At 31.0% G+C, this 27,924-nt stretch overlaps 2 protein-coding genes across 7 annotated transcripts; one reads left to right on the forward strand and one right to left on the reverse strand.

The window, feature by feature from the left end:
• Positions 1-15,975: 15,975 nt before the first annotated feature.
• On the forward strand, positions 15,976-17,682 carry LOC122627777 (STING ER exit protein). The gene is made up of 4 exons (XM_043809270.1): positions 15,976-16,528; positions 16,604-16,760; positions 16,843-17,071; positions 17,147-17,682. The coding sequence occupies exons 1-4, from the start codon at positions 16,408-16,410 to the stop codon at positions 17,291-17,293; spliced, it is 654 nt and encodes a 217-aa protein (XP_043665205.1). The 5' UTR covers positions 15,976-16,407; the 3' UTR covers positions 17,294-17,682.
• A 1,101-nt stretch (positions 17,683-18,783) lies between these two features.
• Positions 18,784-27,705, reverse strand: LOC122627629. 6 transcript variants are annotated; one of them, XM_043808905.1, is made up of 11 exons: positions 27,272-27,705; positions 26,336-26,556; positions 26,081-26,221; positions 22,193-25,908; positions 21,890-22,127; positions 21,627-21,804; positions 21,310-21,501; positions 20,649-21,185; positions 20,338-20,571; positions 19,585-20,254; positions 19,311-19,514 (listed from the first exon to the last, which is right to left on the reverse strand). In XM_043808905.1, the coding sequence occupies exons 2-11, from the start codon at positions 26,527-26,529 to the stop codon at positions 19,459-19,461; spliced, it is 6,156 nt and encodes a 2,051-aa protein (XP_043664840.1). In that variant the 5' UTR covers positions 26,530-26,556; positions 27,272-27,705; the 3' UTR covers positions 19,311-19,458. The 6 variants fall into 6 exon arrangements, with proteins under 6 accessions (XP_043664837.1, XP_043664835.1, XP_043664836.1 ...); XM_043808902.1 differs by having other exon boundaries at positions 18,784-20,254; positions 27,418-27,702; XM_043808900.1 differs by having other exon boundaries at positions 18,784-20,254; positions 27,272-27,702.
• Between the last annotated feature and the right edge of the window lie 219 nt (positions 27,706-27,924).

A 27,924-nucleotide genomic window follows, 5' to 3' on the forward strand; every position in this document is an offset into this window, starting at 1 on the left:
CGCCGTTGCCGTCGCCGTCGCCGTCGCCGCCGCCGCCGTCGTCGTCGTCGTCGTCGTCGTCGTCGTCGTCGTCGTCGTCGTCGTCGTCGTCGTCGTCGTCGTCGTCGTCCTCGTCGTCGTCCTCGTCGTCGTCCTCGTCGTCGTCCACGTCGTCCTTGTCGATCGACGGGAGAGACGATACGTCCTCGTTGTCGAGATTATTGGGATCGGGATAGGGTACGGGATTAGATTTAGGAAGCTGGGTGAGTCCTGGGGGACTCCTGGTGATGACGGTGGACGGTGATAGAGCGTCATCGCCCCGCCGTCGCACCTGAGACCATACCCCGCTCACCAAAATCGATCAATTCTCCAACTTGTTATAGCGAAATTTTCCTCCGTTCGGTTAAAACCGCTACCTCACGCACCCCAAATTAATAGTTTGGAAATCTGAAAGATAAAAAAGAAAAAAAGAAATTACGATTCGATCGTCGTTATGTGTTAAAAATTATTTCTCTCAAAAATGATTAGAGGACAGATATTATAGCAGCTTTATTTCAAATCACCAAATATTTCAATGGAAATAATTTAAGAAAATCTTTTACAATTTTTTCATTTACGTAATTTAACAAAGAATTTAATCGTCGCATATGCGTATCATTGAGAATTAAACTACATTAAACATTCGTATCTTGTAATTACACAATCACGTGCATTTAGCATGTAACATAATTTTTTTTCGTTTCAACAAAAATATACTATATAATTTGTATACTAGTATAGTATTTGTATACTATATAATTTGTATACTTGTATACTAGTATAATTTGGTTATACTAAATATAATTTATACTTAAAAAAACATTTGAAAATATGAAGTAATAATTAAATTTGTGTTAATAAAATAAAATAAAACTGAATACAATAAAGAAATATAAGTTCGTGACTTTAAAGCTACATGGAATTAAGTTAAAAATTAATTTCAGATGATAATTTATTTTCAAGCTTAGATCAAAAGTCGAAAATTCTTCTCATTATTTACTTAACTTGAATTACTTTACATATAAGGTGTTTATTTTGAAATTATAGATCTTATTAATTTAACATTATAATTTTCTTTCGGAATTGACGATTACAGTCCAAAAATTTTTTCATTATCTACTCGACTCGTATTATTTTACAAACAATAAGATGCTAATGTCGATATAATACGCGTTGATACTTTTATTTTATTCGATCGTTTTACAAAAACAGCTTCTCTTTTTGTTATTTATACTTTCCATTGTTGTAGACATGGTATACATCTACGTGTTTATGTACTTACAATTATCCAATTTTGACCATCAAATTAATTGTAGTACTTCATGAATACATATGCCCTTATCCTACTCACGCATAGACTTGAAATTATATGCAACGAACTATGAACGCATGCACACGCAAGAGATGCTTATAATGTAGTTATAGATCGATTGGGAAACGTGTGTCGCGGTTAGTGGGTCTAGTTCGCTAGAATGGCACAGAGCTCGTACAAAGGAAGAAACCAGTCACGATCATGTCCTCGTCTATATTATAGACATTGCTATATTATCGCGACACGTAGTACATTTCTTTTTTCTTCTCCCAATGTTCAACCATAGTTCCCTCGTTATCGATCGAACCACCAATTTCCGAGTAACTCGATGGAAATCGTGTCCGCACGTGTTCGATAGGAAAATTAGTTATTATAACTGTATACTAGTCATCTAACTTGATTTATTACTCTCTCATGTGTTCTATCGATGGACAACGCGTTGATAAACTTAAACCGCATGAAATATGTACACGCACGTACAAAGTATTCTAACGAAAAGTGTTCTACCGAGATTATTATGAAACCTAGTAATTTTTTCGAAAAACGCTTAAATAGGTCAATTTTATTTTTGAGGGGACAGGTCCTTATATATTCACCCACTTTGAACTAGCTCCCCTACGGGATTAGGGTGACAAGCTCCTTAAAGATCTTAAGTGACAACGGAGGTTAAGTGGGATATCATTTGAAAGGTCTTTTAATCCTCTTTAGAATGATGCTATTTTTCATTTTGTTTTATTTTTATTTTTTATTAATATTGAGTCAATAATTCCCGAAAAAATGCATTTGGAATTTCAAATTGAGAAGAAATTTTATTTTATTAAATATAAATCAATTATTAAATATATCAAATAAATCAAATAAATCAATTATTAAATATACATCAAAACATATATCGCCAATATCCATGCAGTAATAAAGTTTCTCCACAGTATTACGTTAAGCATTCTACAATACATCTGGTGTACTTCGATAAATGTGTAGGCTGCTATTTTGGTTAACAAAATTACTGGTCCACTTTTTTTACCAAATAATCTTATCAGAGAATTGTAGTTTAATTTACTTGGGAATTAGATTTATCCATTGATCGTATAAATCATTTAGAACGACCTGAATATACCGAAAGAGGTGTTTTCTCAACACTGTGGAACTACTCCAGACTATATGCAGATTCAATACAGCAGTTTATAAACCAGTATTTTTCCTATCATTCACACTCTATAATTTTTTTTATGTGAACATCTAAAGTCAAGAATATGTGCCACCCAATCGACTTCAATAGGAAAACTTGAAGAATGCCAGCAATTATATCGGTTGTGATGCAAAATGTTCGATGTAACATCGAGGAAAGATTTTATTATTGCGTGGATCGGCAATACACGTTTTGCATATATGATAAACTAAGAATCAAGTTTTCAACTTAGAATTTAAAAACATATTTTTTCGAAAACTATTGATTCCAAATTTTAAAAATAGCACGGTTGTAAAAAAAGCACGGTTGTAAAATTAAAAGATCTTTCAAATGATGTCACTTATTGTCATTCAAGATTCTTTTAGGAATCTCAAAGTGGGTGAATTTATGATAAGAACCTATCCCCTTCGAAAATAAAATTAATGTGTCTTGTAGTTTTTCGAAGAGATCATTAGATTTCATAATAAACCTAGTGGACACTTTTCCTTGGAACACGCACACATACGCATATACATGTAAATACGTCGACGAAAATCCGTTATTTTGTCGATAAAATTTCATGAAATTCGAAATGTTAAAAGTCTTTCTGGGTCATTTTATTGGTTAATGTTCGTTTTGTCAAGAGAAAATTTGTATGTTAAGCCTGATAGTACGGTACGATTTTATACCGGATGCATAAATTTTATAACATCTGCATTGCAGTTGAGAGAAAATGTCACTCGTTAAGTCGAACCATTTCTTGTTCTCTCTCGTTCCCTTTCTTTCTGTCTAACTTTATCTTTTCCATCAAATACTTCCTCCATCAAATACTGGACGAGAGTACTAGAAAACTATGTATCCAGACACTTTATCGGGACATTTCGAAGACTCGAGATAACGTATCGTTTAAACATAAAACATTTAATGGTTTTATATCTAATCTCTACTAAAACATTCATTCTTAATTATCGAGAAAATAATAACATTAAGAAAAAAAAACGTAAATAAAGCAAATAAATAAAATCAACACAAACGTATATATTTATACAATTATAATAATTAATAAATTGCGGAGAATCCCAACGCGTATAAAATTTGTTAAGATACCCTCGTAGTTGGTGTATGTATTCGAATTGACCAATCGAATCTCGTTACCTCGTGGAAAATTTTCTAATCGTATAGAAAATATGAGAAAAGAATTGAAAAATCAGTTAGATGTATCGTAAAATCAGTAAGATCTTAATTAAATTCAGTAAGATCTTAACTGAATAGCGTGTTACGTTGAGTCAACATGAGTCATTACGTAAAGCCAATGATGTACATTGAAATTCGCAAACCACATCAATTGATTCGATACTTTCCGTGATAATAATTCCTAATCTTCTCTTATATACATAGATTTCAGATTGAAATAAATTTCTTGAAATTTACGTAATAATTTAATGCATCATTTGTGACTTGCTACATCAGATCCTTTTTCTTCTTTTTTTCTTTCTTTCTTCTTACATAATCGAAAAAAAAGTCGAAATGTGACATAAAATGTGATGATAAAAAACTAACTCATCGTGAAAGATAACAAAAAAAAAAGAAAAGAAAAATAAACCAAAAAACGGAAAATAAAAAATAAAGAAAGAGGAACGATCGAATACGTTTGAAAGAAGGTAGTCTAGTGTGAGATACGACTTTATTAACTCGACGAACATCATACAGCGAGCCGTATGACGTGACTCGTTTCTAGCTTACATTAATCATTTTTGGGTACGTCATTTCTTCGATTTATCGTCGAAGAAATCGACGGAAAACGATTTATCACATGTTCGGATCGCGGAAAAAAATGTTCAACCCCAAAATTTTCCTTCAACTTTCAACAGATTCTCCTCTGGCATAATCATTTATCTAGAATTTCATTCAACTTCATTCTCTTCTCCTACATGTATATTGAGGGGAAAAAAGAAAAAAAATAACCCTTTGGTATACGAAACATTTTTACTTAATTTTTACTTGAATAATAGATTTTCTTTTATAATCTATAAATCTGAATCATTATTATTCAAGATCAAAAAGAATTTGGTCACTGTAATTAATAATCCTACTGTTTACTCTAACCTTGAGGGAAAAAATATATCTATAATACATCAAACATTTTTTTGTTTCACTTGAATGCTTTTGATTTTATTTTATAATCATTTCATCTAAATCCTAATTAATTAAAATTAAAAGGACTTTTAAAATCAGTGATTTTATTACTTAATCTAATCTTAAAGAAAAGACAAAAGAAAAGAAAAATATTATTTTGCAACATGCGCGTCTTATTTATCCGCATATATTCCCGAAAACACATCAGAGTTTGAAACAAGGGCTAAGAATTGATGCATTTCGTAAAGTGGATGGGAACAGTTTCTTACAGCCGAAAGTTAATTTGTTTCAGAGAGAAGAAAATGATGAACATGCGACCTGTCTTTGTAGATAAGCATCTGTGTAAGCAGGTTTCTATCCACATATCCATACGTAAGAAGACAATGTGTGTGTACGCGCGCGCGCACACAAAGGTATCTATGGACAAGACAAAACGCACCCTTTATTCCGCCGCACCCAGATGTCTCTAGTATGTTTCGGTTTCGTTCCAAGACCATCCCTTCTCGTTATCGTATCCGTGATCATCATTAATTATTTCTTAAAATAGATTCTCGACAAGAGAGATACCCACATGATACGCACAACAATATTTTTTCATACTCTACGCACGCACGCGTATGTGTGTATCGTACATGTCGTCTTGTAAACTCTTTTAATAGATTATTTAAAACAAAAGAAAGATATAAATATATATATATATATATATATATATATATATATATATAGACACACGCGCGCGCGCACACACATACATACAGATATATATGTATATGTATATGTGTATATATATATATATAAATGTATGTAACTATGTATATCTCAAAATAATGAAAACTGTGTTGAAAAGGAAAAAGGAAAAAATAATATCAAAATTATAAGCTGATGAAACAAAGAACGTATATATTAGTCATGTTGTGTATTCTCGTTTCTCATTGAATCGGTATAACATTCGAGCATTCATACAAATGCACACGCATATATGCATACTTATGTATATGATTATACAATAGATGTATACCTACGAGAAAGACATAAAAAATAATGAAGGTTAAAAGATAAGGATTACTATATAACCCCGATGCTCGTTTTACTGACTCATTGACTAGTCCCACTACTCATGTTTAACTTGTTAATATAAACATAGTACAATACTTGACTTTCGAGAGTGCTGCTTTCCCGAATGAGTAAACTAGTGAAATCTCTCTCTCTCTCTCTCTCTCTCTCTCTCTCTCTCTCTCTCTCTCTCTCTCTCTCTCTCACTCCTTTTATTAATTTTCTTTCATTTCTTCTCTTCATTTTGAGATATGTTTCGAGTATATGCTTAATTTAAAATGTTCATTTTCATCAAGACGTTTGATCTCGGCCTCGTCAAGATACGATGTAACCATACTTATCAAATCGAGTAGCTAGAGTTGTTAAAGTTGAATGGTGTATTGCTTGAAAGTAATGGAGATCTCAGTGGTAATAAACGGCCTGACATTTAACGAGCATGCGGAGCTACAAAATTCCAGAATCTCGTGAAACAAGAGAACGGATAAGATTTTCCGAATTTTCCTTTTCCCTTCTCTTCTTTTTATTTTTTTTTTTTGCTTTTTCTCCCTTTTTTGCTTTTCTTGTACACAAATACGTTTTACATTGATATATCTGAACCATATTACTTTACCGGTTTTATTTATTTATTTATATATACATATATGTATACAATTAATTCACATATATATTTGGTATATGCATGATGGATGTAATTTAGTCATCTTAATTTATTTTTCTATTTTAGTAATTAATTACTACAGTTAATTCGTGGATATTTCTAATAAATTATTCGATATGAAATAAAGATTCCGAAATTTATTAACAGAATAAATTATCAAACGATCAATTTTTAATTTATTACCACGCCTCCGTTCTCTCGGTATGCAAGTATCAAAGATATATAAATAATAGAGAATTTTTAAAAAACAAGTTAAAAAAAAAGAAGAAAAAAAACTAAAAAGTAGACTTTAGAAAAAGATAAATCAACATGACTAGTAAAAGTATTGACATTTAGAAAAACAGATGAACCATGAAATGTGTATTCACAAATCGATTGGATCGATCTTTCTTTTCTTTCTTTCTTTTTACTGCTATATCATGGAAATGTATTTTAAACGCATGAATTTTTCTTGCTACGTATCAATCATTCGTGATACACGATATACGCATATAATAGATACGTACATAGAATGCATGATTTAAGACGTAGCTAAAATATTTTTTCTGTTTTCTTTCTTAAGGCTTTCTTGACCTTGAAATTTTGATTAAGTTCAATCTCATAGAATAGTTAATAGATTTACTATTGTGTCGGCTATCGATAACAATATTAACAAATAAAACAGTTTATACACACGTACATACATATATATATATATATATGTATATATAAAAATATTTATTATAATTTGAGGAACTGTTAAATATAAAATATATACATAATAAATAACGAAACATTTCTATCCTATAGTTATGCATATACAACGAATTCTGTCTTAATCGGTCAATGTGCCAATTGACATGAATATGTTGCCTGACACGTATTATTGACAATTCGATAACATTTGCATAGATCGATTAATGCTCAGCATTGACATATGAAAAGCATTGAATATGCGTGTCATCGAAAATACAAGAGTAAGTCAAACTTGTCATGGTCGAACTTTATGAACTACTATCTACTATTAGACACGATAAGGAAAAAAGAACATATATTGAAAGTTATCGGATAGGATTAAACATAATTCAACGATGCAACCAATGTAGAGAAAGTAAAATAACACCTTCATTCGCCGCCACTGTCGACATGTATGAATAAACGTTATTATATTACTCGATTCGAATCAATGAACCAAAGAATTTCATCGCAATTGTTGGATAAAGGAAGACAAGACGGACGGTTGCAAAGTATAAGAAAAAAAAAAGAAAAAGAAAATAGAAAAAGAAAGAGAAATCGAAGCTAAGAAAAGGATGAACTTTTAACGAAAGTTACACAAGCTTAGTGGGAGGGGATTAAATCGCGTTAAAAGGTAAACTTTGGTGACATTCTAACATTCTAAAACAATCGATATCAGGGTGAGTTAACAAAAATAGACGAGTCACCAGTAGGTACACTTAGACGTTGAGTCTACGAACGTTATAGCGCAACACAGCCATCTTAATGGAATATATCGCATATATGCGTAGATACAGTTAACTTCAAAAAATATTATTACTAAACGCCATTGATAAGCGTACGAATGTTATGTTTTTGAAACAATAAAAAAAATATATTTGAAAAATTGTAGAGAAATAAATTGTCAGTTGTGAGTCAGTGACCTGAAAAAAAAACAAAATGTCTACTTCATCAGAGAATTCGCTAATTCAAATAAAATTTATAATATTTATAAAAATCAATGGTATTAGTAGAAAATATTTATAGAATGTATACGATACGTTAATTAACATCTACGTCTCTTTACAAACCTCAAAATGCATTTTTCGCTCAAAAGAAAGAAACACGAAAAAAGAAAAGAAAACGAAAAAGTAATTATTTAATCCATAAAAATGTATAAACACGTACTTGTACATTCCATTATAACACCATCATATTATCATTCTATGTTAAAGGAAAAACCTGTGATCGCAGTCACAACATATCAATATCAGTCATCAAAAGATAATGCCTCGAAGAATCAATGTCAAAGTTCCGTGAACGCACACGCCTACACACAAGACGGTTGATTTTATCGTGATCATGCCCTTGACGATGAATTTTTCGAATAAATCATGATGGACGATCGGTAAAGATTGTATAAAATGTCCCAAAAACGAAGATGAGAGAATGGTGGGAAATTTAAAAAAGAAAAAAAAAAGAAAAAGCAGGAATAAGAAAGAAACGGCAAGTAAACCGATTGGATCGATTAAACTGATAGATGTTATCGTACTTTTTGTAACCATTCCATGGAAGCAGAAAACCGACAAGTGGAAAGTAAATCGAACGTGCGTTAAGCGTGGTCTCACGGCACAGTAGTTATTGATTTTCAACGCACAATTTATATTGTCCTGTAGAAATGAGGCCGATATACACGACATCAGCTAAAAGAGACCGAAAGAGACCAAGAGAGGGGGGGGGGGAGAATTAATAGAATTACTGCATAATTACTACACTATAAACTGATGCAACAAATTAAGGAAAATTTGTGTACCCATCTATCGAAAGTTCGCGCATGGATATTTTTGTTTTCTCTTTTCTATTTTATTTCTTCTTATTTTTTTATTTTTTCTTGTTCTTTTTTTGTTTATTTTTTATTCGATTCAATAACGCATTATAACTACTATACTATGTGATATCCTACTTAATTTCGTCTTTGTACCGTCTTCCCGCTGACGAAACAATACTCCTTAAAGTAAAAAGGAAACTAGGCCAATCCGGACCTAGGTTTTGTAGAACATCAAAGGAACGCCGTTAAATGAGGAAGGCAAGTAGGTTGAGACGCGGTCGTCAACGTCCATATTGTAATATTTTATGTGAAATATCGCAGCACTGTTCCGCCAAGTGTTGGAACATTCGTAACAATGACAGCATCAATATCATGAGAAATGAAAGAAAAAAGGAAAAAAAAAAGAAATTGATAAAAACAAAATAAAGTTTAAAAATATAACAAGTCAATTAAGATCTCGTTCAGATTGTCCTTTGTTAAAAGGATTATAACATATCGAATATATCTCGCATATCTCGCTACGGATAATAATAAAAATAGGAACGTTTAAATTATTCAGCGCGAACAACGTTCGATCATGTCAGATCGCATTTCAAGATAGAAAACCACGGAAGTCTTTCGACGACGCGATCCATGTATTTCAAGATTATTCAAGATAATATTGACGTAATCGCGATGGCCGATTTGCAAATAATTTCTCCAGATGTTTTCCTCCTAAATTATAATCTAGTTATATTCTTCTTTTTTTATTAATTCGATATAAAATCGAAAAAACATGATTTTTATTACGTTGTAAAATCGTCGAAACTTTTCCCGAAAATTCTAAATATATTTGCAAAGCGTATTTGTAAAAATTCAAAATTCTTGTTAACATTAGAATGGATAATAATACCAAAATCTTTCAGGAAAAATGTGAATTTTGTTTTCGCAATTGAGAAAAGAAAAGGCCATAGAATGTAAATCCAGTATGAAAAATGAATCTCTTCGGGTGATCGCGTTGCCATCAAACATATATAAATGTATTTAGGTGTTCACACAAGAACGTATATACAACAATGTGGATGCCGGATATACTTTTTCTGGGAGGAGGAGGAAAGAACTTTTTATTGTATACATATGCATCTTTCTTCCTCTTCGTAGAAAAGCTTTATATAAACTGCTATAACGAAACATATGTCTACGAGATGATCTATTTTGTATCGATTCACATAAATATTGTTGAGATTTTATTAATAATATTAAAAAATAACCAACATCGTGATGCATATATCGCGTACATATTGTAAAATTGACATTACGAGTCAAATGATAATTGAAAAAAAAAAGAGAAATCGTTACTCCCAGTATTTTTAATACTTAAAAAAAATCTCAATATTTCAAACATGCGGAAACGAATAAAAGTAAGTAAAAGAAATCACAGACGTAGCTCGTTGGTATTAAAACAAGAAAAAAAAAAACTTCGATTAATATCTCAGCGAGTCGAATAGAATTAAAGGCTATATTAAAAAGAAAAAACGAGGGAGAGAAAGAAAAAAAAATCGTTTAATATCTTCGCAGTGAGCTTATATTCGGTGTTTTATAAATGACACATTCGCATACAATAAAAATTCATCGATCCACGATCGATCGATCGCGTGGAATAACACTTTTTGTTATTTCACCCTGGTAAAAGATAAAAGGACCGAAGTCGCGCAAACAAAGAGGAAAACAGCATTAATCGATTTTACTTTAAGCTGACGTTTTACCTATATACATGGATAACATGCGCGCGTCCATTTACATACGCATACGTAGACACGACGTCAAAAAGGCCGACGACGCCGTCGTCGCGTCAGGCTTGTCTCACGTTTCTACTACTTTTATACTGGATGTTTCAGAACATGTGCGCATAATTTCCATTGCCGTATTCAGTACATTAAAATAAAATAAAAAAAATTATTATAATAATAATAAAAAATAAAGAGAAAGAAAAAAGTTCATACAAATATACCAACCCGGTATATTGGATCTCGTTTCCGAAAATACAGCCTATTTTTTTGATACACCTCCTCATTTAAGGGAATTATCAAAAATGTTCTTAAAATAAATAAATGAAAATCAGCTCGTAGATGACATCCAATCAATTGGCTACCTCACTTTTCGGACTGAAATCCGATAGATTTTTTTATCTATGGGGTCACTCAAAACAATTTAGTTTACAATACAGCAGGAGTAGAGATAACATTCAGATACTCCGACAATGTATTATCAGCGAAGTTCCCAAGTAAATTCATACAATATCAGACAACTTCGAACGAGTAAAAATATTAATGATAAGACGACGTTTTGCGTAGATGTTTAGAAGGTAGAGTCCTATGTGGTCACTTAGAAGAATTATTGTAAAAAACGAGTAAGCAATAAATATAATACAAAAATGGTTGTAAATAAATAGCTATCAGGGAAACAAGGTCATATGTCGGGCATACGTTTGTATAAACTAACTTTATATTTACTTATTCTAGCGCCCCAAAATTATGTTTCCACATGTTCTGAAACAGCCTGTATATCGTTACTATCTAGAAACATCTCTACATATTCATCGAAGGAACACCGGAAGGTGAGGAGGAAAATATACGGACCGGTTGATCGCGAGAAAACCGATAGAAAAAATAAACAAAAAGAACGATGCGGAGATACGTCTTTGTATCTCGTAGTTTCATCCCTCAGGATAAGGAAATAGAGAGGTGAATGAGGGTGAATGAGACAGACAGATAAGGCACACCCTATTGCGACTAATTACAACCTTCGTGTTTTCGTATAATCGGAAGAACGATAAATCGTCCTTTTAATTGCAAATATATGTATTGAACGTACACGTTCATCTATGATACGACGCAGATTATCAAAAATCTCCCATCTCAAAAATAAATGATAAACGAAAAGTAAAGGATGATAAATCTCTCGATTTATTAATCTCGTTAATATTTCTCCAAAAGAAATTGTTCGGATGATTAATTTCGTTTGATTTCATGGAAGATCTGGACATTATCAGGCCGATATTCATATAATTGGAAAGATACAAGAAAGAGATAAATAGACAGATAGGTAGATAGATAAATAGATGGATAGATAGATAGATAGATAGATAGATAGATAGATAGATAGATAGATAGATAGATAGATAGATAGATAGATAGATAGATAGATAGATAGATAGATAGATAGATAGATAGAGAGAGAGAGAGAGAGAGAGAGAGAGAGAGAGAGAGAGAGAGAGAGAGAGAGAGAGAGAGAATAAAAAACTTATTTACTCCAAGCGATATAATTGACAGTCTTTGTAAACCACCTACTACAATTTTCATAAAAATCGCTCTTAAATAGCTAAAGTATAACGACGATTATGCATGAAGGGATTAATCGGGTCGATGCTTGATAAAGAGGAAGAAGGGATACGTGTGTATTACGCGAGCTCTTTCTAAGCTCACTACGAATACCTCACGAAAAGCAATGTTTTCAGGTTAGTAACCCCATTGGCCAGCAAATAATATCGACTAGTAGAAAGAAACCGTCGAAAATCCATATGATCATTTTAATCGTATATGATCGTGTTATATTTTCAACTAAAAAAACGATAATAATTTTAAACTATAGAAATTTACGAGATGTCGATCTAACGCGTGAAGTGAAAAATGAAAAAGAAATAGAAAAAGTAAAAAAAGAAAAGTAAAGATAAAGATGAATATGTTTCGATTTTATTTAATCGCTATTCGATTATAAGAATAATAGAAAATTAATATAAATATAACGTAATGAAATGTATACGGTTCTAGAACATTACCTGTTGCAAGAAGACTCGAGAGATAGCCAGCCGGTCAAACGGGTGGAAATGTCGGCGAACATGATTTTGAATGGCCATACCCTTGTCTCTCTCTCTCTCTCTCTCTCTCTCTCTCTCTCTCTCTCTCTCTCTCTCTCTCTCTCTCTCTCTCTCTCTCTCTCTCTCTCTCTCTCTCGATAGTTTACATCTCGAGACGTATAGAATGTTTCTTCTTCTTTTCAAAACGAAAAAAATATGTCTTTCAAGATGATTCGATTTCGCGTTTTATTGGCATACACATTAAATTAGATATCGAAATAAATAAAGTAAGTATCAATAGAATAATACGCTTGTGTCTTTCACACGTACATGTGTTACCGTCGACGGGTGAGACTGTCACTTTCTTGCATGCATGTGTGATCCCTAGCTTGTGACATAGCGTAAAAAGAAAAAAGAAAAAGGAAAAAGAACAAAATAAAAATGAAAAGAAAAGTTACACCTCGTCCTTTCTCCTTTCTCCCTACTTCTTTGGTAAATCTTTCTTCTCCTCTTCTGCTCCTGTTCCTTCTCCTCCTCCTCCACCTCCTCCTTCTTTTTCTCTTCCTCTTCCTCTTCCTTACCCCTTCCTCCACCACTTCTACCTCCTCCTCCGCCTCCTCTTCCTATTCCTTCTCTTCTTCCTCCTCCTTCTGTTTCTCCTCCTGCGTACCCCGTCGTCTGTACCACGCACACCAACCACGACCGATGACAATAACCAATGATAACAACGACGACGACGACGACGACGACGACGACGACGACGACGACGACGATGATGATGATGATGATGATGATGATGATGATGATGATGATGATGATGATAATGATGATGTTAATTATGATGATGATGATGATGATGATGATGATGATGATGATAATGACGACGACGACGACGACGACGACGATAATGATATAATGATAATCACGAATGGATTATATTGAGATTGCGATACACTCGCGATACATTCAAAAAAGGTATGGCATTAGAATGAGAAACAAGGGGGATTAAAAAAAAAAGAATTAACGACGAGGACGATGGACGGGCGAACGAACGAGCACGCGCGAACAAGGTTACCGTACGTACCACCGGCGTAGCCTTTTATAACGAAGAGAAGTGAAGACTCTCGAAGAGAACTCGTCCTGCGTCGCGACGAACGGCTCCTGTCGGAAGTAACACACGCGCCTGATATAACTGCGCATCCACCGCCGCGCATCACGACCCCCTATTCACTGCTATTGTTCCCAGTGTTGCCAACTCAAACTGATTGGTATTACAATATGGCGCGTAAGGCGGTTATTTTCGAATTACTCTCTCATCTGATTTCATATCTATTCTTCCCATAATATTTTTATACGCTTATTTTTTAATTATTCGATTATTTTTATTTTTTATTTATGTATTATATTTTCGATTCAGAAATATTTCCTTAAACATTAGCTACACTTATATGCTACTTTTAATGACTTTCTTCGTCGACGTTGAAAAGCGATAAAAATACGAGAAAGAATAAAAACTTCGTTTGATCGGTGATGCGTATCCCTAACAATAAGGTCGTCTCGGTGTTATATTATGACGTAAACGTATAGACGTAAATACCATGAGAGAATAAAATTCGATATGCACAGTCCGCCATGTCAAGGACTTTCCTATGTTCGATCTCTCTCTCTCTCTCTCTCTCTCTCTCTCTCTCTCTCTCTCTCTCCCTCTCTCTCTCTCTCTCTCTCTCTCTCGCACACACTTTTTCTTCTTTTTTTACAACGACTCTTGACTATGCAAATACATCTTACCGATTTATTTTTGCAATATGTCAAGAATAATTGTTTGTTATTTGAAGAAAGAAGAAAAAAATAAATTCATTGTTTAAATCTTGATGCATAGTTAGTACGTATGTGTACTTAATCGATCTAAAGATATTCTATGTAACGCATTCAATGGCATCCTATCACGATTACGAATTCATTGATCCAAAAGTTGGCGTGACGTCATTTTGTCGATCATTGTGATGTATTAAGATGCCGTCACTCAATTGCATTCGTAAAGATATTTGCTTTTTACCTATTAATACATCTTCAATTATTCGACTTTCTAGTCGCTTTTCCAGTCAAAAAGAATTTTGAGAGCTTGGAAATAACTGCTTTTAAGTGTACACACATACACACACATCGAGTGTATCCTTTATAAATACGATAATATTTCGCACGAAGATGTTTTACTATGAAGTAAGTACATGCGTTTTATTACACTCATTGCTCGTAATAATGATATTAGAAAGACATATATATGTAAGTACACACACACACACACACACACACACACACATTTATATTTATACTTAACATTTATATAAAAGAAATAATAAAAAAAATTCTAAGAGTTCTTTGAGGTTTATATAACGTCAAATTCTTTTCACTAGTTGAATATCCGCAGTTCACGAATATTTTATTTCACACTTTCAAGGACACAAAACCATACCAGTATAATATCTCTACTTGATCGATCAGACTCTTACGACCAAGTCTCTATAATCTCCCGTATTTACATTTAATCTCATATAGTTACGAGTACGTACGTATGAATGTATGTATATATGTTTATGTTTACCTTACTTTACGTATCAAATTATGTATTCTTATTTCGTAAACAAAATTAATAATTATTTCTCATTGATGTAATACAAAAGATTAAATATACAATAATAAAATATTGTTTACATACTGATGTTATCTTCGTTTTATCTTTCTAACCCTATTAACAATTTCGTTTCTTTCTCTTCTTTCTCTGTGATCGATTTGATATCACATCTTGACCTAGAAAAGTAAACGTAAAGTATTCAAGTTTAAGCCTAAAACGACGAAATAGATGATTACATAATATTAAATTAATGTTAATAAACCTTAGTCAATCACCTTAATTAATTTTGACGTTTTCGCATTGACTTGTTCTTTTTTAAATAATTACCGCCATAATCTAATGATCAAATTACTTCTTTGTTTGTTAACATTTATATCAAACCCTACTTATCGTCGAATGATATTTTATTACATTATTACCATCCCTTGCTACGTCAATGACTTATAGCTGAAATTAATAGATCATGAGAATAAATGCTGAAGATTATTACCGACGAGAACGAACCTATATCGATAACGTAGTATTCTTTACGTTAAAATTTATATAATCTATAAAGTACGTTTAATTTATACAGCATTGCTTAAATTTATTGCACAAAATTTACAAACAATAGAAACAAATTATAGATAATCTGAACAAAAATTTTGTATTTATCAATTTCATTCTATGTATTGCCAATTAACAAAAAATAAATTGCAATGACAATTTTAAAAAGAACTAAAATTAGTAGAAGGTTCGTCATTGATTTGTTTGTTCGCATTATAAAGTTGATACGACATCAATTGCATATTCTTTATCTTATCCCATATAATTTCTAGCTCTAAAAATATCTCATAATTGTTATACTCTTTAGTATAACAATTGATAGCAATATAATTCGAATATGGTAGTATAAATTCAATATAACAGTATAATAGTATAACCTCGAAATAACTGTGATTTCTTCTTCAATAAAAAATTTTCGTATATAGTAATATATACAGTATAAAAATAAATATCGTTATTTATATTGCTGTAAAGTTTTAAAGGTTATCTGAAATTATATTTTTGATAAAAGACCTAATGTGAGACAAAATGCCAAAGGTAGTTTCAAGAAGTATTATATGTTCTGATACCAAAGATCAAGAAGAATATGGCGAAGAAAAACCATTACATATTTATTATTGTTTATGTGGTCAAATGACATTGATTTTAGGTTAGATTATTATAGAATTTTGTTAATATATATCTCTCTAAAAGGAACAATTAGAAAACAATTATTATATTACAGATTGTGCTATTGAAAAATTACCACTAAGAAAAAGAGATGGAGCACGGGTCATTGATGGTAGCAAGCATGCTCATAAAATGACTTGCGAACAAGATGAAATTGTTTATTTGAAACGTCCAGAAGGAATAGAAAAACAATATCGACAAAAATGTAAAAAGTGTGTGCCATTTTGATTATTATTATAATTAACGTATATAAAGTGTTTTTCTACAATTGCTATAAAAATTACATTTTTACAGATGTGGTCTTTTTCTATATTATAAACATGACCTTAGCGTGAATATTGTATTTATTGTAAAAGGTGCTGTGATAAAAAGTTCTGGTGAAGGTCCAATGACTGATATATATAATCAAGTAGCAATTGAAAAACCTAAAAAAATAATGGTAACGAAACATACCAAGAATATGGGCAAATTTAGTTCAGTAACTGTATCTACGATAGATGAAGAAGAAGATGAAATCGAAGCTGTAAGTTTAATAAGCTAATACTTGATATATTTTTGCAAATATAATAGAAATTTCTAAATCAAGTTTTATTTTTAGAGAGAAGTTGCTGATTCATATGCAAATAATGCACGAATCATAGAAAAGCAACTTGAAAGAAAGGGAATGAATAAAAGAAAAGCTATGCCACCAACTGAAACAAATATTAAACGGACAAGACCAAGAGGAACATTATTAGATGTATAGTTTGTTAACTACTATGTATTCTGAAGTATCATAAAGTATAATGAAGTTTTGTATTCTAATTTGTATTATAGTTTTATATTATAAGTAACATATTTTAAATATATTTTTATATATTAAAATGATTTTTCTAATTTATATGTTTCTAAGTTTTAAGTTAGGTAATTTTAAGTTAACTGAAATATTTTAACACTTTTAAATGTTTATTAACATTACATAAAAGTAATTAATATACAAATGACTAGATATAAACATTGCATAAAAATGTACATTGCAAAATATAGATTAGAATTTAATAAATAAATATATTAACGTACAGTATATTAAGGCAAAGCAAGAAATTTATGTTTTGTAGATGTCAATGAAAATAAAAATTAAATTATTCTCCAATATATCAATCTAGGCTATTTTTAATTTGAATAAACTTAAATCTATAATAAAACAGAAGTAATAATTTTCTTAAATAGATCTCTAAATGATCAGAACAGAATTACAATTTTTATATATTTTTTCCATTCTGATCGTTTAGTGTATAAGAAAATAATCGATATATGTTTTAAAACATAACTTAGATCTCAAAATATCACATATAATATTAAATCAAAACGTATATTTTTTTACTTCGCTATAGTATATCTTCATCAGTCGAAGAAATTAATATGAAACTTAAAAATAGTAAAAAAAAATTTGTTTACATATATGACATTTTCTTACTGTTATATATAATAAATGTATTCCTTGTATTCTAAATATTATACAGGTCAAAAATGTATATCAATGAAATAAATATACATATATACTATGGCAATATCTAGTAAGTAAAATTCGATCATAATTTATTTTATTACAGATGTATTGTAGAAATAATAAATAGGCTAGAAAAAATAAAAGATAAACATATGGCTCTATTTGAAAAGGGAATCTTTGCAACTATCTAAAAATATATTATAAGTGACCATATTATATGTATTTTCGATATAGACAGAAAATGTAGTTGCAAACATTTAAAATACATATCTATGTGAAGTAATACATGATTTTTTATCAAGCTTCATCCGATCTTTAAAGATATTTGTTTATATAGTAGATGCTTAAAAAAAAAAAAATTCGAAATATTCAAATTTATTATAAAACTATAAGATCTGCTTATTATCAGCACTATAGTCCATTATAAAAAAAAAGATTAATTAATTGATGAATTATCTCTGAAAAAAATATTTTTTAAATTCACAATCTTTTTCATTCTTTACTTTTTAATTAACCTAAGATATATTTTATCATAAAAATTCGACTGCACCTCTAACAACAAGATGTTATGTATGCAGTCCTAATAAAGACAAATTATACTATACATACATACATACATACATACATACATACATACATACATCCATCCATCCATCCATTCATCCATCCATCCATCCATCCATCCATCCATCCATCCATCCATCCATCCATACATACATACATACATACATACATACATACATACATATATATATATATAATACAAATAAATTATAAATAATGAATAGTATAATTTTCAATGATAAACTTATGTCAAAAAGGAATGCGATTAAAATATACATGGACGTATATATATCCCACACGTGTGTGTGTGTGTAGTATAACGTCTGACTGTATGTAGCGATATTTGATATTGTAACAAAATCACATGCTATAAGAACGTTCATATATGTGCATGCGAGCATATGCATGTACATATTTCCAGTGTGCATTTATATTGTGCCATAATATGATTTAAATTATCATCTATCTTATATCGAGCATGATTCATTTAATTTATCACGTTCGTAGTTGCGTTATATGACTTTCTATGCGTGTTCATTAATAGGTATGTATCTTGAAAAAGATTACATTTCATACGCACATTTAAGTACTTATCTGAGATGACTTAATGTCCGTTTTTTTAAGTATTGTAGGTTCATCTTTAAGAAACGTGCCTGATCTAGAACCCACTGTAAGTTGTTTGGGAGTCTCTTCGGTATGGCACTTTGTTTTGATCTTTTCATCGTTGACCTTGGAAGATGATTTTTTATTAGTAAGGGCCGGCTTATTTAGTCTGTTAGTGCCAGATTTAGGGGAAGATTTTCTGCTAGAGTTATCCGATCCTTGTTGATTAGCGCTATTATCTTTCTTTTCTCTTTTCACGTTAGAATTAACCATAGTGGTCGATTGTAAAGCTTGTCGTGCATTTGATATCCTACAAGCAACATTATTTACTGATTTACTTGAAATATCCGGTGTCTTTGCAGCATCTAAAAGATTCCTACGTAGATTAGGTGAACCGTGATAAGCACTTATAGCTGCTGCTCTACTTCTACTGGCCGCGGTTGAATTCTCTAATGATCTTGGTGGCCTACGTGTTACTGTCATTGGATTCTTCTGTTGAATTGGCAATATATTTTTCTTCGTTTTATCATAAATTTGTGTTTTGTTTATACTTTTTCCTAATGTTGGTGATAATTTCTGCAACGTATTAGATTTAGGATTTGCAGTTATTTCTGTCATAAGACTATCCGTAGATATTGACGTATCCATTTTGTTAACATTTTTCTTTACAATCGATGCCTTGTTCTTAGATTCTGCTAATGAATCTACAGACAATCCAATTTCTGTGCTTTTCTGTTTAAAGGATGGTGATTCGGGACGAGTAATACCACAACTTTTACTGATCACATTTTTCTTCTTGTTTGGTCTGGTCATGTTCGATTCTGTCAAACTATCAGACGAAAGAGCTTTCACGTCTTTTTTTACAGGCAGCTTTACTCTTGCTATAGGCTTCTTCTCTGTCACTCGTTTTGTCGCAGGACTAGATGTACGCGATGAGTCTGACGATGAAATTGTAATTTTTCGTCGTTGTATTATCACTTTATCTTGACTTACTGACACATTTTCTTTAGGTACAAATTTGGTTCTTGGTTCTAAATATCTAGATTTTACCTACAAAATTTTATTCATATAATTAATAAATAATATAACATTAAATATAACAATAATATAACATTAAAAATGTAGATATTTACCTCTATTTTATTGGGCCATGACTTAGGTCGACTTGGTGCATCACTGGTGCTTGGTTTATTATCCTCTTGCATTTTTCGTTCAACGGGATCGCTTTTAGGTTTATTTAAAACTTTTCGCGTTTGCGTCGTTGACATTTGCTTCATTGTTTTATCGTTATGTTCCGATATAGCCATTTTCACACGTTTTAGATCTAAATTGCGACTTGCTGAGCAAGCAGACGATGTTTTCGATTCCTTTAATAATAAAAATAAAATTAATTTAATTCCTTTAACGAATACCTTTATAAAGTTTAAAAACGAATAACGAGTACCTTTATAAAGTTCGAATGCCTTGATTGACATCTCGATGTTTCGTGTGGTAGAATAACCAGACATGCTAATTCTTGTATTCTACGGCGAAGTTCCAAATCCATTTTTAACCATGTTGTCGATCTTGCAGCCCTTGCTGCCTCACGAACCAAACATTTTTCAACACGAACTTGAATTTTCTTTAAAAACTCAATAAATAACGGACCCCATTTCATTTTTGTTTGAAAGTTATCTGTTTGCGTGGATGACAACATTTTATGTAATTTTGAATAACTTTTACATGCTTGTTCAGGTGGCAAACGTTCTGCAGCTGATAAAAAGTTATCCTCCAAACGACTTATATTCCATGTTAAATCACGACCAAGTGATTGAAAATTTTCATTATTTAATATAGCTGCAAAATTGTCTGCTAAAAATTTTAGTGATGTTTCTAACAAGTTTGAAACCATTCTGTATACTGGTTCTGCCCAGCGTACATTCGGTAAAGTTGCTAACAGTTTATCACAATCCATCATAGTTTGAAGTACATTATCTGTAGACTAAACAGTGAAATAATAAGATTAAAATGTAACGACATTATAAAAATCTATTAGTTACATTGAAAAGAATAATTATCAAATATACAAATACTAAATATGTATAATATTGTGCTTTTACACATACCATATGTACTATATGCTGTAAATAACACTTTTCCATCAATTCTCTTGGAAGGGTTGCAAATGCTTTGCACGGCCATATTCTTACAAAATGTCTTGTTATCCATCTTAGAGATTTACGATATATTTCATCCAGCCCATAAGCTGCAGCTAATGGCATACACTCCAAAACTCCAACAGCACATACTTGGCAAGGCTAACGATTTTATGCATATTAATACTATATATATATATATATATATATATATATATATATATATATATATATATATTTATATATATTTATATTAAATTAGGAACATGATAAAACGCAATATTTACTTTATGAAAAAGATGACAATATTTGACTTTCAGAGTATAACCTATAACTTCTTTAAGACCCTCTAGACACAGCATATCAGCTAATGTAGCTAATTCGACAATGCTTATAGAATCTGGTATATTGCTTTCTCCGCTATATATATGACGTAGTGCAAAATGAACTGCATTATAAGAATATCTGCAAAATATTCTTAACTTTAGTTGTAATATTAAATTTTTTCAGATATATTACATGTATATATAATATTATAGTGGTAATATACCCTTGCAAAGATATCACATTTCCTGCACTTTCAATCCATCCACCACTAAGAATCGCCGCAAAATATTGACAACGAGAACTTAATATACACTTATGTGCCCTAATTCGTCTTCCAGCTACATCAATTGTAACATCTGGATTAATCTCTTCCAAAAACATTCTTAATAAATCTTCACCCAATCGATTATATGGTTTCCCTCCAGCCAAACTTGATGTTTCTGTTTCTTCTGTACTTCCTTCTATAAAATAATATTTTAATAATGGTTTAGAAAATCAATATATTAGTATATGATGATTTACATACCAGCTCCAGAACGTCCCATGCTGCTTTGCATGCTACTTATGTCACTCTCAGAAATGATACCTTCTGCCTCACCATCTCCAGTTAAATCTTCAAGCGGTGACTTTTGTTTCGACGGTAGTGAAGTACTCATGACAGAAGAAAATACACGTGAGAGAGTTCTTACTGAATCATTTGTTCTTGACATAACTAATTTACTTTCGATCCAAGATGTTTCTGGAATACTACTACTCATACGGTATGTAGCTCTATTTTCCTTACCAATTAAATATTCTGATGTATGAGAATGTCCTGATGTTTCAGTTAGGTCCGAAAGTCTCACAAATTTAGAACTTGATTTTTTTTTATTCAATTTTAGCTCCTTTACATCATGGCTGACAAGATTTTCATCTGTATTTGATATAGATGTATGATTGTTATAAGTTATATCTAATTTTTCATACTCTGGGCCTTTTAACTCACATTCTATTTTCTTAATTGTTTCATTTAAAGATTTATGAGTTTCTAATATTTTATTGCCAGTCGAAGGAATAATTGGATGTTTATTAGCTGTAGTTTCCACATCCCTGCTTAATAAATCTGATAATTCATAATCACGATGATCGCTATTTGGAGATGGCCCACTGCCACTGCTAATGTCAAATGTTTCACTTTTACGTGTTTGTCCATTAGTACTTTCTGTGCAAGTCTTCCCCCATCCAGACATGTCTGAATACTCGTCCTCATATATTTTTGGATCATCTTCCAACTGCTGCTCTCTATCATTACCTAATTCCTTGTATTGTTGATGTTTGATACTCGCACGTAGTTCCTTATCAATGATTTCTATGTGAGAGTTTGGTGGCGTATCCTTTATATCATATGCCAAACATTCTTCTGTGGATGTATCCATATTATTATTAGAATTACTTTCCAATTCTTGTAAAAAATTTGAATTCTTATGGTTTGTGGATTCACCTCCTGCAGCATCACTAAGAGAATGACTAGAAGAACTTTGCTTTGTTTGCATCTTCTTCAAATCCCTTTGATCTACTGACAAGCTATGCGCGCGTTTGTGTTCTTTTTTTATTATTAATTCCTTAGCAGCTTGTCCATTGCCATTATTACTTTGTGTTTTATCGATATTCCACGAATGACGTTTTAAAACTGATCGTGAAGAGGACAACGTTCGTCTTCTTACTATAGGAGAATCAGATTCAATAAACATAAAAACACCTCGTTTTGGTTTTTCTTTTATAGATTTTGTTGAATTTAAATTTTGATCCTCTTGAAGAGTATTAGAGTTTTCACTTGTCACAACTTCGTCAATTTTCGTTTCCATGCGTTTATCAGTAAATGATGATAAATTTCGTTTATGCGTTGTTTTCTGAGCATTTTCAGTTGTTTTTTGTGGATCACTTAAATCAATAAACATAGAGAATATGTTCTTCTTATCACCTTCTTCAACGTTTTTATGATTCGTATCCTCTTTTACAATCTTTTTATTCTTCGGAAAATCATTTTTATTAGATATATCAATATAGAATTCACAATATGCTTTATCAGTTTTATATGACTCTTTTTTGTTTTCCACATTTTCTTTGACTGGTACCTCTTCCCTTGATTCTACATTATTTAAATTGACAAAAAAACCTAAACTGCTATACTTTTCATGGTTGTTAGATCTTACAAAATTTTTAACACATTCAGAAGTAGAAAAGCTTTGTGACATATTTGTTACAGAGTTATCTTTTGCGCTTGATCCTGATTCATCCTTTGTACAATCACTCATATCTACAATCCATGCAGTCATGGAAGAAGACATTCTTGATGGTCTATCTTTAGTATCATCCATAATCACAGAACCACCTGATACAATAGGTGTGGATTCTGTTTTACGTTGTACGATAGGACTATCGATGGGTTTCGTAAAATCTGATGTGCTAACACCACCAGAAATAATAGGAGCAGTTTCATTTCTTTTAGTTTTTCTGATGACATCTATAGATTTAACATTTTCTAAATTACAATCTACAGTAACTGGTAAGCTATTGCTACACTTATACGCATTATCATCATCTGCATAACTGTGTGATGCAACTTTATCATTCGTTATATCTATTGCAGGATATAATATATCAGAATTAGTAATACTATTTTGCAGAAGATAATTATTTTCTAATATCTTTTTATCAATTTTATGTTCATAACTGTCTAAAGATAAATATCTTGTATGATACTGCATATTTGTAGTTGCTACTTGAATATCAGAAGTATAATTATTTAATACATCATTGATAGATACAGCTGTTGAATCTGGTGCCACACTAGAAATCATATCACTATCTACACGATGTCCTGAATATTGTGGTATGGCACTTTGAAAAACAAGATTGCCTTGTCTACGTTCATATTCTTGCCTTAAAACAGAAAGCTTATCACTTGAATCAAGTTCAAATGTATTTCTTCTTATTAATAATGGTTGCTGTGTATCTCCAGTAAAATTTGTAGTACTTTTTTTAGGATTCTCTAACTCATCATTTGTAATATCCAAGAGTAAGTTCTCATCACTGTTTACATTTATTTTATCTTGACAATTATTGAGATTTGTGCTATTATCAGGACAAGGTGAAGCATGTGTACTTTCACCGCTATCTGCTTCTTTAATTTCTACGGCTAATGACTCTTTGTTTGTACCTTTATTCACATCATCTTTACTGATTAATGTAGAATTAACTTTCGTTATCCTAGCTATGTCAGCAAATGGTTGAAAGTATTTTGTTACTTTCCTTTCCGGTTCAAATTCCGCAATTTTACTACATTCATTCTGTAAATTTGTTACTTTAAATGGACATGTAAACTTATAGAATTGATCTGCAGTAGTACTTGATAAAGTCTGTGCAAAATCAGCAGAAACAGACATATAAGATCCTGTGTTCCTACCAGTTTGTACATCTTCTTTAACATTTATATTTAAAATTTCCATTTCATCATTCAGAGAAGATGCATCTATAAAGTAATGATTGCTTGTATTAGAATTATTGCATACTGATGAACTCGTGAAATCAGTCAATTTGTGTTGCATGTTCTCTGCACGTGTACTTTCTGCTTGGGAACAATTATCATGCATTTCTTCATCTTCTAACTTCCCTAATACTTTCTCTTTACATTCATCATTTTCTTTTGGAGCAACTTCTGATGTTTCATTTCCTTCGCTTCCACAATCTGATTCATAAAATGGATCACCAAGAACTTCATTTTCATACTCTGCAATCTCATCATTATGTAATATTACTTTTTTAACATTTTCTATTGATGAACCTGATGAATATTCATGTTGGCTATTCATAGAAGAGCTTGTAGCACTACTATCATTTACAAGATAATCCATTAATGCTATTTTATTTAAATCTTTTGTACGACACGCATCACTATAAGTGGTCAAAGTATTATCATGCTTGAAATCAGTAGTAGATACATTGTCTTCATGATCTGTTTGTGTAATATGAGCTGAATGCGTTGTATTAATAGTTGAAGTATATATTGGTAATTGTGATTCCTCAAAATCTACACCCAAATTTTCTGAAGTTATAGTTTCAAGATGATTGACTGAGTCAGCTTCTACACTAGAATGAGCCATTTCTAATGACATAGGATTTGTATTTATCTCAACATAGCATTTGTCCACCTTCAGATATTGTTCAGTTGTACACCTTGATAGTGACCATATTTTATGTACTCTGTAGAGACAAAAAGATATCAATCAAATTTTTATGTCAAAAATATAATTATTGTTTTATAAACAAGAAGTTATTTCATAAAGAGAAAGACATACATAAAAAAGCAACTATAAGAATAAAAATTGTTATGTAAGCTTATAGATTCAAATAAAAAATGATGTACCACTATTACTTAAAAAAAAACCTTTCACTGAAATTTGATCCATTATTGAAGTAAAAAAAACTTCTTATTGCAGGTTTAGTAGCAATATCGTGAATAAATAATATTGATAGCCATTTCTTTTGTAAGAAATCCAAGTTATTGTGCAAATATCTGTAAAATATAATTAACATTTTATAAATGGATAGATTAAAGGTTAATCAACGAATATTGTATTACTGGAAGCATTTATCTTTTCTATATCTACAACAAATAATAAAAAGTTACCTTAAAAAATATTTATATGTTCGATGGATATCTTTATCATAAATTTTATTCCCTTGCTGATTCTGCAATTTCTTAAATTGCAAAGTCAAAGGAAATTCATATATGTTTAAAGTATAGAATGATTGATCTTGCAACCACTGTTGTACTCTTCCTATATTTCCATTTTCCCTGTTGTGTAACTTTTTTGCAGCCATGAGACATATTTATTTATACTTGTTTACCTAAGAATACAAATACATAAGATATACAAATATAGATTCTAATTCATTATAATGTTACTGTATCAATATATAATTATATAATTATATGTATTCTATTTTAATGATCTTATAATATCTAAATTAAACTTAATTTATACTTTTGAATACATCTTTTAAAAATATTATGATATATAAAATCATAACTTGTTCATTAATTTAAATATTATAAGGAAATAATTAGAATATTATATTCATAGGTGTTCTTTATGCACTAATAACTATCTTTTAAATACGCGTCAAACAGATGCACATCTGCTACACAAGATTAAAAAATAAACAGTCTGATTTTAATATTTTATTTTTTATGTAATTACCTCACATACATATACACACATAATTCATTAATATAATGATTAAGCAAAAAATATTTATTCAAATTACTACGAAGTCGCAACGTATTATGAATTTTATTTATTCCCGGTGTTCGAATTTTTAGAACAGAATCGTAGAATATGGGCACTGCCAATTAATGTCAACTTGTGGCTACTGTCATTGTATAGATAGACATTGAAATGCTATTCAAGTAGAAACAATGCTCACAACTTTTTCTTACAGTTACGAATTTAAGTTCAGAGTTTTTCTATTTAATATCTCACAGCAAAAGAAAAGCATTTTTAAGATAAACTTTGATGCGAATTTCTTAGTAATTTATTGATCGTACGTCATACATACGCACCTCGCATTATTTTGTCTCCGTATGCAATGACAAAAACTGCGTCAATTATTTCGAGAATCTTCTATGTCTTTCCTTAAAAGCATATCATGCGTAGAACCGCAGAATCTCTATAAATTCTCTATTTATTCGCTTAATAAATCACCTACTTCTTTGTTATCGTAATACACAACCACAAATTTGTGAGATGACGATCCCTGTTCCAAAAACATTATGCAAGTACTCTGAAGCATCACAAGATGGCGCTTACTCATGACTTTCTCAACTAGCGAATCCTATCCAATGATATTTGTCAAAAATATTTTCTAGCTAATGAGATTGACGATTTAGATATAAACTTCATAATTAATTTTTATTTTGATTCAACAATATTTAGTTTTAAATTAGATAACACTGTCTACTGACAAAAAAAATAATTTGAATCTTAATTTAGTTCCTGGTTGTCTCAAAATTTGCTGATTACTTACAAAAATATGATTAATGTATGGTTACAAAAAGTACATACATATTATGCATACAAAAAGTACATACATATTATATATCTTTATACTTATATACATGCCTTCATAATTAGTATATCACAGTTGTACAATTGAAACACATTTGTTACAATTGAAATATGATTTAAATAAAGTATATTAAAATATTGATGTATT

Source organism: Vespula pensylvanica, chromosome 3 (genome assembly GCF_014466175.1).
Source record: "Vespula pensylvanica isolate Volc-1 chromosome 3, ASM1446617v1, whole genome shotgun sequence".
NCBI classification, from domain to species: domain Eukaryota; kingdom Metazoa; phylum Arthropoda; class Insecta; order Hymenoptera; family Vespidae; genus Vespula; species Vespula pensylvanica.

Excerpts from the sequence above, each read along its gene's own strand:
- LOC122627777 (XM_043809270.1), top strand. The coding sequence starts at position 16,408 with ATGCCAAAGGTAGTTTCAAGAAGTATTATATGTTCTGATACCAAAGAT. Across the intron at positions 16,529-16,603 it reads TCAAATGACATTGATTTTAG|ATTGTGCTATTGAAAAATTA; the intron begins GTTAGATTATTA and ends ATTATATTACAG. Across the intron at positions 17,072-17,146 it reads AAGAAGATGAAATCGAAGCT|AGAGAAGTTGCTGATTCATA; the intron begins GTAAGTTTAATA and ends TTTTATTTTTAG.
- LOC122627629 (XM_043808902.1), bottom strand. The coding sequence starts at position 26,529 with ATGGCTGCAAAAAAGTTACACAACAGGGAAAATGGAAATATAGGAAGA. Across the intron at positions 25,909-26,080 it reads AGTGAAAGGTTTTTTTTTAA|AGTACATAAAATATGGTCAC; the intron begins GTAATAGTGGTA and ends TTGTCTCTACAG. Across the intron at positions 21,502-21,626 it reads ATTGTCATCTTTTTCATAAA|CCTTGCCAAGTATGTGCTGT; the intron begins GTAAATATTGCG and ends TAAAATCGTTAG.